Source organism: Pteronotus mesoamericanus, unplaced genomic scaffold (genome assembly GCF_021234165.1).
Source record: "Pteronotus mesoamericanus isolate MK-2021 breed Mesoamerican mustached bat unplaced genomic scaffold, CSHL_Meso_final scaffold_12, whole genome shotgun sequence".
NCBI classification, from domain to species: Eukaryota; Metazoa; Chordata; class Mammalia; order Chiroptera; family Mormoopidae; genus Pteronotus; species Pteronotus mesoamericanus.
The window spans coordinates 10,553,603-10,566,260 of record NW_026555303.1 but is presented as its reverse complement, the minus strand read 5'-3'; the positions used below and the strand labels follow the sequence as shown (position 1 = coordinate 10,566,260).

At 35.8% G+C, this 12,658-nt stretch overlaps 1 protein-coding gene across 15 annotated transcripts in view; it reads right to left on the bottom strand.

The window, feature by feature from the left end:
- Positions 1 to 12,658, bottom strand: part of FMR1 (fragile X messenger ribonucleoprotein 1) — a 42,652-nt gene that overhangs the window by 15,273 nt on the left and 14,721 nt on the right. For 13 of the 15 annotated variants that reach the window (XM_054587911.1, XM_054587913.1, XM_054587912.1 and 10 more), the window contains exons 3-9: positions 11,458 to 11,551; positions 8,845 to 8,916; positions 8,414 to 8,562; positions 6,762 to 6,855; positions 6,564 to 6,680; positions 3,791 to 3,961; positions 3,616 to 3,694 (exon numbers count right to left, since the gene is read on the bottom strand). In XM_054587911.1, coding sequence (XP_054443886.1) covers positions 3,616 to 3,694; positions 3,791 to 3,961; positions 6,564 to 6,680; positions 6,762 to 6,855; positions 8,414 to 8,562; positions 8,845 to 8,916; positions 11,458 to 11,551 — 776 coding nt within the window. Of the gene's footprint in view, positions 1 to 3,615; positions 3,695 to 3,790; positions 3,962 to 6,563; positions 6,681 to 6,761; positions 6,856 to 8,413; positions 8,563 to 8,844; positions 8,917 to 10,577; positions 10,658 to 11,457; positions 11,552 to 12,296; positions 12,315 to 12,658 lie in introns of those variants that run through there. The other 2 variants (XM_054587921.1, XM_054587920.1) reach the window with 2 other exon arrangements.

Genomic DNA, 12,658 nt, shown 5'->3' with positions numbered 1-12,658 from the left:
ATGGGGGAAAAAAGTAGAAGCCCAAAATTTGTTCTAAAACAGTCTTAGATAAGGCCCCAGGGAAAGCCTTCTCACAGCAGGATCTTGTGGTTCTTCTAATCAGCACTGCCTACACTCATGCAGCATGTGGTACCCTCACTCACCCAGGTAACTTTGACCAGTGGTCAGGGAACAGAACTAACACCACTAAATCAAGACTCCTGATCTAGATGTTTTTGTCAATTATTCCTGTTCTGCTTTACTTCAAACATTAAGGAATAAGGGGAGTAGAGAAGTTAGATGGAATCTTCCCAGTTTGTTTTTAGTCTATAACACGTTTTCATAAATTAATGATGATTTTAATAAAGATCTAAATGAGTTAGCAAAAAGAAAATTGAGATTTTGGCACATGGTTCTATTAACATCTTAACTGTCCTAAGTACTGTGTGTTAACAATTGCTGAAAGAAAACCAAACCAATTCACTGTCAAAGTGGGTGAAGAACAAGCAAATATTTAGAAAAGAAAATTAAATTACTGTACAAATTAAAGGTTTGTAAAAAATAAAGAGATCATAAATCATATTGTAAGACTCAAATAAAACTCATGCAATACTTATTAGACATCTCCCTAAAGATCTGCCTTGCCAAATCTTATTATATAAGAATGTTTTCTGAAAACTCCCAACATTCCCAGTGCTGAAGCAGATAATCTCATTTTACTAACTAGAAGGAAAATAAAAATCAGGCTGGTTGTTACTTCAGCTGGTTTTCTGGTTAAAGGTCACTTCTGGAACCCTCTTCTCTAAGACCACAGGTAGCTTCTACTTTTAATAGCAGTTATTTCAAAATCCCAATGGACAGTTTAGTATAATTCTGCTCTACTGAACTGGATGGAACTGTTCTGAATAAAGGGATGGAAAGGGAACTAACATTTAGAGTCCCCTACTATGCTTACAGCTTAGGTAATATACATCCATATACCTATTCCTAGCTATCTAAATATTCCTATTTAATCATCACAACAACCCTGTGAGGTGGACACTATTATCACATTTGTTTTAGAGGTGAGGAAAGAAAGACTCAGGAGGGCTAAGTCAGTAGCTAAGGTGAAATAGCTACCAAAAAGGGAAATAAGGTTGAAAGCTAGATCCAACTACAATACCCAAGGACTTTCCCCTATCACCATGCTACATCCAAAATGAACTTTAATGAATCTGACACAGTAAGTTTCTAATTGGTAAATATTGCTTGACAAACTGTAAATAAGAGAAAAATAAATATCATTCATAACAGCCCTTAATCTGAGATAATCAGATGGGTGCACAACTGGTGTGCTAGCTACCTCAATAACATTATGTAGTCAAGTGTTTTAGTTGTTTGTAGTATACACTTGAGTGAATTATTATATATTATTTCACTAGTATTTATACTGTTTCTTCAATACAACTAATTTTCTTTGGAGAAAAATATTGTCCCGAGTGTTTTTTCAACAGCATAGGAAGACAGTTATATAATTCTTTGCTGACAAAAAGCAGGCTAAGTAGGACTGAAACTGTGAATGAAATGCATACAAAATCCTTATTTTCTTTATTCTTTACACTTTCCAAAGGGCACAAATTATTTTTTTCAATTGTTAAGATTTCATTTATTTACTTCTAGACAAAGTGGAACGGAGGGAGAAAGAGAGAGAGAAACACCAATGTGTGGTTGCCTCTCATATGCCCCCCACTGAGGGCTCAGCACGCAACCCACAGCATGCGCCCTGACTGGGAATCGAACCAGTGACCCTTTGGTTCACAGGCTGGAGCTCAATCCACTGAGACACACCAGCCAGGGCTGAATTACTTTTTTATAATTAGTCATGATATAAAGTTTAAAAAATAGGTACAGGCAGTATGTCCAAATTTTATTTATGTATTAAAAACATAGGTAGTGTTCTTGATAAAACTGCACCTTGACACATTCTACTAAAGATTATCTGCAGTGTTTGAGAGTATTAGTGAGGAGTTCCCAGATAGTTGCTGGTACTCATCATGATCATGAAACAACAGTTAAAAGGTCAAAATGAAGAATTACCGCTGATGGCAAAGGAAACCATCAAGAAAGCAAAAAGAAAGTCTACTGAATGGGAGAAGGTATTTTCAAATGATATATCTGATAAGGGGTTACTACCTACAATATATTAGGAACTCATCCAACTTACCAACAACAACAACAAAAAAATGAAAAACCAAATTAAAAAATGAGCAGAGGACCTCAACAGATTTCTCTAAAGAGGACATACAGATGACTAACACTCATGTGAAAAGACGCTCAACATCACTAATTGTCAGAGAAATGCAAATCAAAACCACAATGAGATATCACCTTACACCTGTGAGAATGGCTATTATCAAAAAATCAACAACCAAGTGTTAGTGAAGATGTGGAGAAAGGGGAACCCTAGTGCACTGTTGGTGGGAATGCAGATTGGTGTAGCAACTGTGGAAAGCAGTACGGAATTTTCTCAAAAAAATTAAAAATTGAACTACCTTATGACCCAGCAATACCACTTCTGGGTATTTACATGAAAAAAAAAAAACCCTACTAGTTCAAAAAGACATATGCACCCCTATTTTCATTGCAGCATTACTTACAATAGCTAAGATATGAAAGCAACCTAGGTTTCCATTAATAAATGGATAAATATGCATATCTCTCTCTCATACACACACACACACACACACACACACACACACGAAATATTACTCAGTTGTTAAAAAGAATCATTCCTTGCTATATTTGGGACAACATGTATGGAACTAGAGGGTATTATGCTAAGTGAAATAAGTTAGAGAAGGACAAATACCGTATGATTTCACTTATGTGTGGAACCTAAAGAAAATAAAGCAAATAAACAAAACAAAAAATAAACAGACCCATAGACACAGGGAACAAGCTAATGGTTGCCAAACTGGAGGGGGGTGGTGGATGGGTGGGAAAAACATTACCATTCATATTGTAGAAAGCCCCAGAGACATTTGGAGTTACTTATAGCTTTGAAACTTACTACATTTAAGTAACCTGCATTCAGATTTTCAACTCTCAGATAATTAAGAATGCTATTGTTTTATAGCTCCATTAGAGGGATCAAAATATCAATCTATTCCAAATTATAAAGCCCCCCAAATGCCATTCATTTTGAAAACCATTTTTAATTTTAGTATACATAAAATATACAATGAAGAGGCTATGCAAAGTTCTCTCTCTTAGCACATGTAGGTTTGAACTATATTTTGTACACCTTCTGAAATGTAATCTTTGAGTATCATATTTACCAAATATTTGCTATACACTGTAGCAACAGACCATATTTCAAAGATTAAGCTTCAATTAAATAAGTTAAAATGGAAGGGTCAAATCAAGGAACATGCATAAAGGACCCATGGACAAGGACAACAGGAGGGGATTGAATGAGAGGTGGGGGTCTGTAGGGCAGTGGAGAATAATGGGGGAAAAATGGGGACAACTGTAACTGAACAATAAAAATAAAAATAAAATCTGCACATCTAGGGGAAAAAAAGAAATTATATAGGTGTAAATAATTTACCTAACTTTTGTATTTTTGGTGTATGCCAACAGCAATTTTTGACTCACCTACTAAGTTCCTTGGAACTTGTATGACATCTTCAGCAAATTCAAGAAAGCTTCTAGCCTTTTTCACTGCATCCTGATCCTATTAAAAAGAGAAAAAGATTTAAACCAAAAATATGAGCCATCTGAAACATGGCTTTTATTTTAGGGGAAGAAAACAATTTAGTCAAATATTTACCTCTCCATAAATATGAAATGTACAGGTATCTTCATCTAGATCAATAGCAGTGACCCCAGGTACTTTTCTAGCTTGCTGAATATTAGCACCATGAGTACCAATAGCTAGACCCATCAGATCTTCTCGTACGATAAATTGTTCATGAAATCTTGAAGCAAGCTGCCTTGAACTCTGAAGAGAAATATATATCTGATTAATATGCTTTATTAACTACTGAGACAACTGTATTTAGGCCAGCCATGTAAATTACCTTGACCCTGTATACCAGAGGTCTATGAATTAGTTTCAGTTGGAAAGTAGCAGGTTTTAGAACATAACATCCACCCACAGCATAAGTTCTTTTTAGGTTACTGAAGGTCTATGCTATTTGATGTATTTTTGTTAATAGGAAAGGGTTTGCTGACAATTTTCCAAGGTAAATTTTGAAGACCTATTTGCAAGGTCACCTTAGTTAATCAGTGACATCAACAATGTAGTGATTAGTTGAGCACTGGCCTGTGAGCCAAAGGGTCCCTGGTTCGATTCCCAGTGTAGGGCACATGCCGGGGTTGTGGGCAGGGTCCCCAGCAGGGGTTGCGCAAAATGCAACCACACATTGATGTTTCTCTCCCTCTCTCCCCCCGCGCTAAAAAAATAAATAAAATCTTAAAAAACAAAAAAAACGCGGTGATTAGGAAGCAGATCAAATGTTCCCAAATAAAAACCAGTTCACTGGGTCTGACAGACAAAATGTTTTTTTAAAATACCATCTCTAGCCCTGGCTGGTGTGGTTCAGAGGACTGAGTACCGGCCTGTGAACCAAAGGATCACCAGTTCAATTTCCAGTCTAGGGCACATGCCTGGGTTGTAGGCCAGGTCCCCAGTGGGTGGTGCATGAGAGGCAACCACACATTGATGTTTCTCTCCCTCTCTTTCCTCCTCCCTTCCCCTCTCTGTAAAAATAAATAAATAAAATCTTTTTAAAGAAATACCATCACTACAGATATTGTATTAACTTCATTTTTATTAAAGGATATCGGGGGTGGGAGGTGTGTGTGTGTGTGTGCATGTGCACGCATGTAAATGTATATATCTGTATGTGTATATATAGATATAGATATAGATATTCCGGAAATGGTGTCATTTATATAACTTATTACTTGATACTGTGGTCTAGACATCCCGTTGATGAAGTGATGACATTAAAATGACATCCTCCATCCTCATCTCCTAACCTGAGGAAAGGGATTTAAAAAACTGTTGGTTCAGTAATTAAATTAAACTGAATAATTACAGAATGTCAAAGATTTATAACTTATATTTTATATATATAACCTAAAATGAGGTAAGAGTCTGTAAGACCTTGGATCTGGATCTACAAATATGATGTTTTCTTTCAAATATTCAGTGATGACTGAACTAAGTTAAACACCCAAAACTTGTGGATAATTCCTCTCTTTAAATAGTATTATCACAACTTAATATTTAATTCTAACATGCCATTAATGAAATCCAAACATATTAATGGCTCACACTGAAAAATGAAAATGTCTGATCTGAATGGGTGTATCTCTTTATAGTATATTAGTAGTGAGGAAAGATAGGCACACATACTAATTTCTCATTCAACATACCTGATAATTTGAATAAATGGGTATAACTATTGTAAACAATTTTAAAAGTATAATATCCTTTTTTTGTAGATTAAAGCAACAGAGTGTATCAAATATTTGCAGGATTTTCTAAGAAATCATCTGTTTTGAGTCCCCGTTCACTCACCTGGTTTATTCTTTTCATTGATAATTCACTGTCACATGGTAAGGTACAATTAAGTAATTCATTTAAGAATTAGATGTCTAAGAAGAGGCATATGAGTATATTTCCATAGTACTCACAATGAAAAGTAAGGAGGCTGTTCTGAACTGCAAGTTATGAGAGAATCACTGCTAAAGAAGCCACAAACTTGCGACCACAAGGACATTAAGAAAGAATGACAGCAAAAACCCATTCAGCAGACCTCCATGGCCAGAAGGAAAGCAAAGTAGCAAAAGAAGATACACCAAAGGGAGATGCGAATGTCTCCTCTCCTACTAAGAGTTTAGAAAACACACATCAAGTTGGAAGGTGGCAAGTTTCACAGGATTTTACAAGAATACAGCCTTGCCTACTTTCTCTCTTAAAACGTAGTTTGGAACTCCTTTTTTTTTTTTTTTTAACTTAGTTTCTATAGTAATGGATGGAAGTACTAGATAGTTATCAATGAAAACAAATGTATGGGTGATGGAAATTACTGAAGGATGAATAAAAGTAGGTAAAATGCACCTTAAGAGATGAAATAATAAGTTAGAGAACTAGCTTCTGGCAGGAATCTTAAGACAGAAGTTTTAAAAAGTGACAACTAATTAGAATGAAGAAGATCTATATCCTTTTAGACAGAGATAAACATACATAATGAAAGGAATATGATTCAATATTTAAATACTCTCTAATACTTTAACGATAACACGTAATATGGAAGAAGCATTCTCATTTTATTAGCCCCTTTGACAAACTTCTAGTAAAAGTTGAGTTCCAGAAGTTCCTTAATATATGTAACCATGGTTTAATTCTAAAGCTCCATGCACGAACATTTTAGTATGATTATGCTTTACCCAATTTAATTTTTCAAATACAGGATATAAGGAATTGCTAATGAACAGTAAATAAAGAACAATCTGCCCTTATGCAAGTTCTGTAACTGAACAGTTATCATTTCTAGATAGCATTACAAGCAGCACTAGGGAAAGCCACATACCTCTAACTGCTTACTAGCTTCTTCATTTCTCAGTATCAGAGACAGCTTAGTGCGCAGACTCCGAAAGTGCATGTCAATCAGCATGTGTGCTCGCTTCGAGGTGACTTCATTGATAGACTAAAAGGTATAAATCAACACCATTATTATCAAAGCAAATGTCCCAAATGATAAACACCAAAATAATTCAAAAACACTCACCAAAATGACAAGCTGATAATTTTCTGGATCGTAAGTTACAGAAAAAGCGCCAACTGCCTTTTTAAAGTCCTTATGTGCCGATTCTTTGGCACACCTATAAATAAAATAAATATCCATTGTGAAATTAAGATGAATGATTACCAACTACTGGCATAAATATATGCAGAGAGATCTGTACTTAGAATTGTAGATTCATATTAAATTTGATGACTTACGAAAGGTATACTGTATCTATTTAAAGGTTTAGTTCCTTCGCTATGAACCTCTGAAATACTCAACCCAATCAAGCATTTGAGATTATAGAGAAAGGAAAAACACCAGTTATGTTCTTAAGGGATTATGGATGGTCTTAGATTACCAAAAGTGACATATTTAGGGAAGCCACTCTTCCTCTGCAGGCTTCCTCATTTCAATTAAATATAAGTAAGTAATATTCTTGAGTTAACTGTTGAAAACTGTTGGGGATAGCTACAGGATACCAAATTTTGTTTTGTTGCTCCTTTTGTAAAAAACTGCTGACCAACTTAAGAAAGAGAAGGAAATGTGTATGAATCAGAAGGCACAAAAATATACATGCCTATGAAATCTCTATAATCAAAATGCAAGGTTCCTATGCATTTTGAACTGTACATTAATGTTTAAAGTACAGCATGTCCAAATCAAACTTATTATATCCCTTGGATGCAACCTTTAAAAAGGAATCCCTTAACAAAAAAGTATTTAAGCCTTCCTCCAGATCAAGGTAGAGATGACCTTTTAGAAAAAGGACTCATAGGCATGGACAACAGTGTGGTGATTGCAACGGCGGGCGGGGGGTGTTATAAGGGGATTACATGGTAATGGGAAAAATACAATTTAAAAAAAGAGGATGCCAAATGAAGACACACACATATGCACACACACTCACACTCCTCCATTCCCTTCAACTAGGGAATGTGACCATCTCCTATTTCCACCTGGAGAAGGGAAGTTGATGGGGCAGGAAGAGACATCCCCTTATCTCTGCCTGCCTTTGCCTGGTGCCCGGGTGCCTGTAGCTCCTGGCCTGGGACCTTCCCTGCTCATCCCACTGAACCTTCGAGAAGGGGCAAGAACAAAGGAAGAGTCCCCAGCCCAGTGGCCACAAGTGCCAGCACTGACCCCACCTCTCCCAGCCATGCACACCACATACAGGTTTCCCTGCTGACACACAGCCCCAAAACACATCCCTGTAAAAAAAAAAAAAAAAAAAAAGGTAGAGATGACCTTCAGAGACTTCATTAGCTCTAGTTATTACATATTTATCTGAAATTATTAGCTATCAGGGAAAAAACCTGGAGTAACCTTCATCATCTACAATTTGATTTGTGACTTATGACAATATCTGTATTAATCAGTTCAAAACCTTAAAAGCCTGTGAACAAAGTTAGTTTATTTTAGAAAACAAATGTACATTAGCCAGATATCCAGACAAGTAAGTTTAAACAGGTACAATATCAGTTTAGTTATATAACTGAAAAAACTATTTTTCCACAACTTTTGCAAACCATTTTCACTGAATTTAAAAAGTTGATTTTTATTATTTTAAAATGTATATTCTAAAAAAAGTATATTTTTATAAACTAATTGCCTATCACCTGTAAATTCTCAGCATTTCTTGCATATCAACTTACATTTGTCGTAAGTCTTCTGGCACGTCCAGTTTGATTTTATGAAAAGTATCTTTTGTGGCAGGTTTGTTGGGATTAACTGATCGTAGACGTTCAATTGTGACAATTTCGTTGTATGTAGCATCACATGCTGCATATTCAATCACATAAAACTGAGAGAAATAAATAAAATTCATTCCTGGTCATAGCATTTAAAGTAAGAGCAATAAACTATACTTATTCAGTAATTTTTTTAATTATCAGAGGTGTAAAAAAACTGTATTTGTTCAACTAACTGAAACACATGAAATATACTAAACATATAGAGAAAATATTTTAATAAAATGACTCAAGTTATTTATTACTTTAAAATAAAAATCCAGGCTGAATTGTTGTACCTGAGTTTAGAAAAGAGATATAATATAGGAAAAAAATTTAAATATGCATTCTCCTACCTCACCCTTTATCATCCTCACTTTAGCTAACCACCAACAGCAAGGCTCTTTTTCATTTGCTCTGGAATAAACCTACACAAAGATTACAACAGAATATTTCATGGTTAATGTCATTCAGAAATTTATAGATTAGACATTGAGGAAAATTTCTTAAAATGACCTTAGGTGTCTTTCAAACCCATATGCTGTATCCTTAAACTAGATTGGACCCCTACAGCTAGACATAGATACATAATCAGAAACTGCCTGATTATTTGGGATGGCCCTGTAAAAAAAGCTTTCCTATTTCTCTGTTCTAGTTCAGCAATAAGCTGACTATCCATAAACCTGGGCATACTTTCCTTGGGTACTCTGAAAGTTAAAAAAAAAATCTAAAAAGGTACAAACTTCTTTTTTATTCTAATAAGCAAATAACTGGAAGTCACTGATCTGGGCCTACGCCTGGATGCATGGTAACTAAATGGGTAAGGCTGCTGACTACTCACAGCCCAGTAAAAATACCACTCTGGCATTCATGTCTCCTAGGGACTAAATGAACAGATCCTTGGTCACTCGCTGGTCTCTTGTCCCCTCTCCACTAAAATGGACAACTCCATGTTGGCAATCCTCTGGATACCGCCTTCCTGCTCTCACACACTGTGGATCAGTTCTTCTAACCACTCTCTCTCGTGACCACTTCAAAGTTCGCTTACGATGTGCAGCATGGAACCTTTTGTGAAAACACTAGCAAATCCAGGTTAATAAGAAAAAAAGATAATATAGTATACACAGAGAAACAGTAATACTCAAAAGCATAAAGCAGGGAGGACAAGAGGGGTGAGGAGGAGCGAATGAAGAGAAGTACAGAGCCTAAGGCTAACAAGCAACTCAAAGCTCCAACTCTTGTTTTCCTTTCACAATTGAAGTTAATAGTTACACATATGACTAAATACAACTTAACCCAAGCTATCTTTCCCTCTTTCCTCCACAACTTCTTAACCCTGCTCTAGCTAGAGAAATAATCTGGTAATTGTTTTGTAAAACAAAGAGGTCATCCTGGCAACAGCATCTCATTGGTCCCTACTGGTCTGTGACTAAGTTGGGAAAAAAAGCCCCTCTATCCATTAATATTATGAGAATTCCCGATACACACAGACCAAAAGACCTGGTGTCTTACCTCTCTTTTATAACTTAAAAGTAATGGATATAATACAGTGACTATATACAACTTAATTTAAAGTACCTTTCCCTCTTGCCACCATCATTTCCTTTCAACTCTGCTCCAGCCAGAGAAATAACCTCAGTTATGTTAGGCAATATTGTGAGGTCACCCTAGCAACAGTTTCATTGGTCACCACCTGTCATGCGATTCAATTGAAAAAAAGTTTTCTTTATCCAATCAAACACTACTATGAGCAATCCTAATACAGATAGACCAAAAGTCCTGATTCTTGCCTCCAGGAAGCTTGTAGTCTCCTGGGGGAGATGAATAGCTAAAGGTCCTCAAGTATAATTAGTATTTAGCTCCCTACTGGGATCCCTCACAAAACCAAGCCCAGGTTCCTTACACCTAGTAGGTAGTGAGTACATTTTTGGTAAATAAATAGTACTTTATTCTATTTCTGGTTTAAAATTGTAGATAAAAGGACACAGACCTGAAAATCCAGAGACCTTCCCTGAGCACTCTCTAAAATAACACTCCTACCCCTACATCACCTTCTATCCTCTTACTTTTTTTTCTTCCTAGGACTTACACCTGCCATGTTAGCAATCCTCATTAGAATGTGACCTCATCAAAGGCAGGGACTCTTCTGTTTCACTGCATCGTCTGTACCTAGCACAGAAAATAAGAATTCAAATACCTAGTACACTTAACCTTACCTGTACAAATGTCTACTTAGCTGTTTCCTTTATACCACAAATATTTATGAAGTTGCAACTACTAACAAGGCATTGTGAAGAAAGAGGCAGCTTAAAACAGAGTGTGTGAAAGAGGAGGAAGGAGAGGATACTACATAGACCAACTATAAGATAAATCAGACCCAAACCAAGTGTCTTAAGCCCCCCACCCCCAAATTTTCAGTAACTAGAGAAAGCACTAACAAAATGTTTGTTAATTATGTTACTTCTCCACAGCACTTTTCAGTCAAAGACAAATGCCATATGAGCTATTGGTTCACAGCACACCCTGTGAAAAGATGTTTTACCTATATGTGTACATACTAAAAATCATAGATGATTTTTTAAAAATATACCTGGAGGACTTACGACTACTTAGAGAAATCCTATGATGAAGCTGTATTATAAAGGCATGATTTTTTTCCTTTTAAGACTAATTTTCCTAATCCAAAGATTCAGAGATTGAGAAATATGAGAAAAGAAGTACTAGTGGGCAAAGGAAATGAGTGGTAACTTTCCAAGATGTGCCTCGACTACCGCTCAGGCAGTCACATTTAAGCATCATGCATTATTTCAAATCATTATTAAGGTAGCTCAGTCAAAGGCATATGTCCATCACATCTAAAATTCTCAAGGTAGTTTAAAAGTATCAAAGATAAAAGGTATAAAAGGCATAGGCAATTTAATGCTCCCACTCCTTCAGTGCTTAATAACTTGATGACATGAGAAACTTACCTCAACTTCATCACTTTCATTTATATCTTTATTATAACCTACAGGTGGTGGGAATCTCACATCATGGAACGGAATCTGCCTCTCTGGCTGCCAGCTGCAAATAAACAAACACCCAATTATTTAACCAGCTTTCGGTTTAATGGAAACAATGATCATGATGTCATCAATTTTAGTTAAGTATGACCCTCTGGTATTCTAATTTAAAGGAACAAATGCTTTAAAACTGTCAGTATTTTGCTGAGTGGGGCATAAGAACAACATAGAGACATTTCACAAAATCTGCATGCACACAGCAGCCTTGTAGTCCTATTTGGAATATTTCTCTAAACACAACAGATCAACATTATAATTTCCCAAAGGAGCCCTTTTTTCAATAATTTCAGCCTCTAAGAGTTCTAAATGTAAGGCCACAACAACAATTTCCTTTGATGCTTAAATTAAATATGTTAGTATCAGTAAGTATTAGTAATATCATCACCAGACTCCTACTTGCAAAATAATTTTAATGACATTCCAATTACGACAAACACTGTACTAAATGCCCCCTAATTCCCAAGCAAAATGGAGCAGTCCGCACATTAGCAATTCAGAACTCACTTTTCCCCATTTAAATTTTAGATCCCACGAGGTGGTCAATTCTTGCCATGAATAGCTGCTGATCAGTATGACCTACCAGCATGCACTGGCCTTGGTGGGGTCTCCTAAGCCACAGAAACCCAGTGGAGACAGCCTATAGGAGTTTGGTAAATTGCCTATGTCTTTAATTTAAAATGACATGAAACTATTTTGAAAAACCCCAAATTATTCTGTTACACCCAAAATGATAATGAAATACTAACATAAAAAGTTTGTAAAAACACCGGAGGATTCAACTGCTAGAGCAGTCATTTCTGTTGCTGTACTGTTTCTTTTTAACTAAACAGCTTTCTTAGTAAAATCCTATAGAGAAAAGTGCATTTTTTTAAAAAAGAATTATTATATAAGACAGCAGGGTAGGTAAGGAAGTCAGAATTTATGGAAATCTGATTAGGGCCTACGTGAGACTGAAACTTTGCTCTAAATTATACACACCTGAATACTATAAAACAAAATTGCCTTTACTTCAGGAAAGTCTTTTTAAACTTACTGAAAAAATAGTTACTTTAAACATTACAAACTCATTGGTAAAATTTATTGGTAAAGCAAATAATAATATATTTTC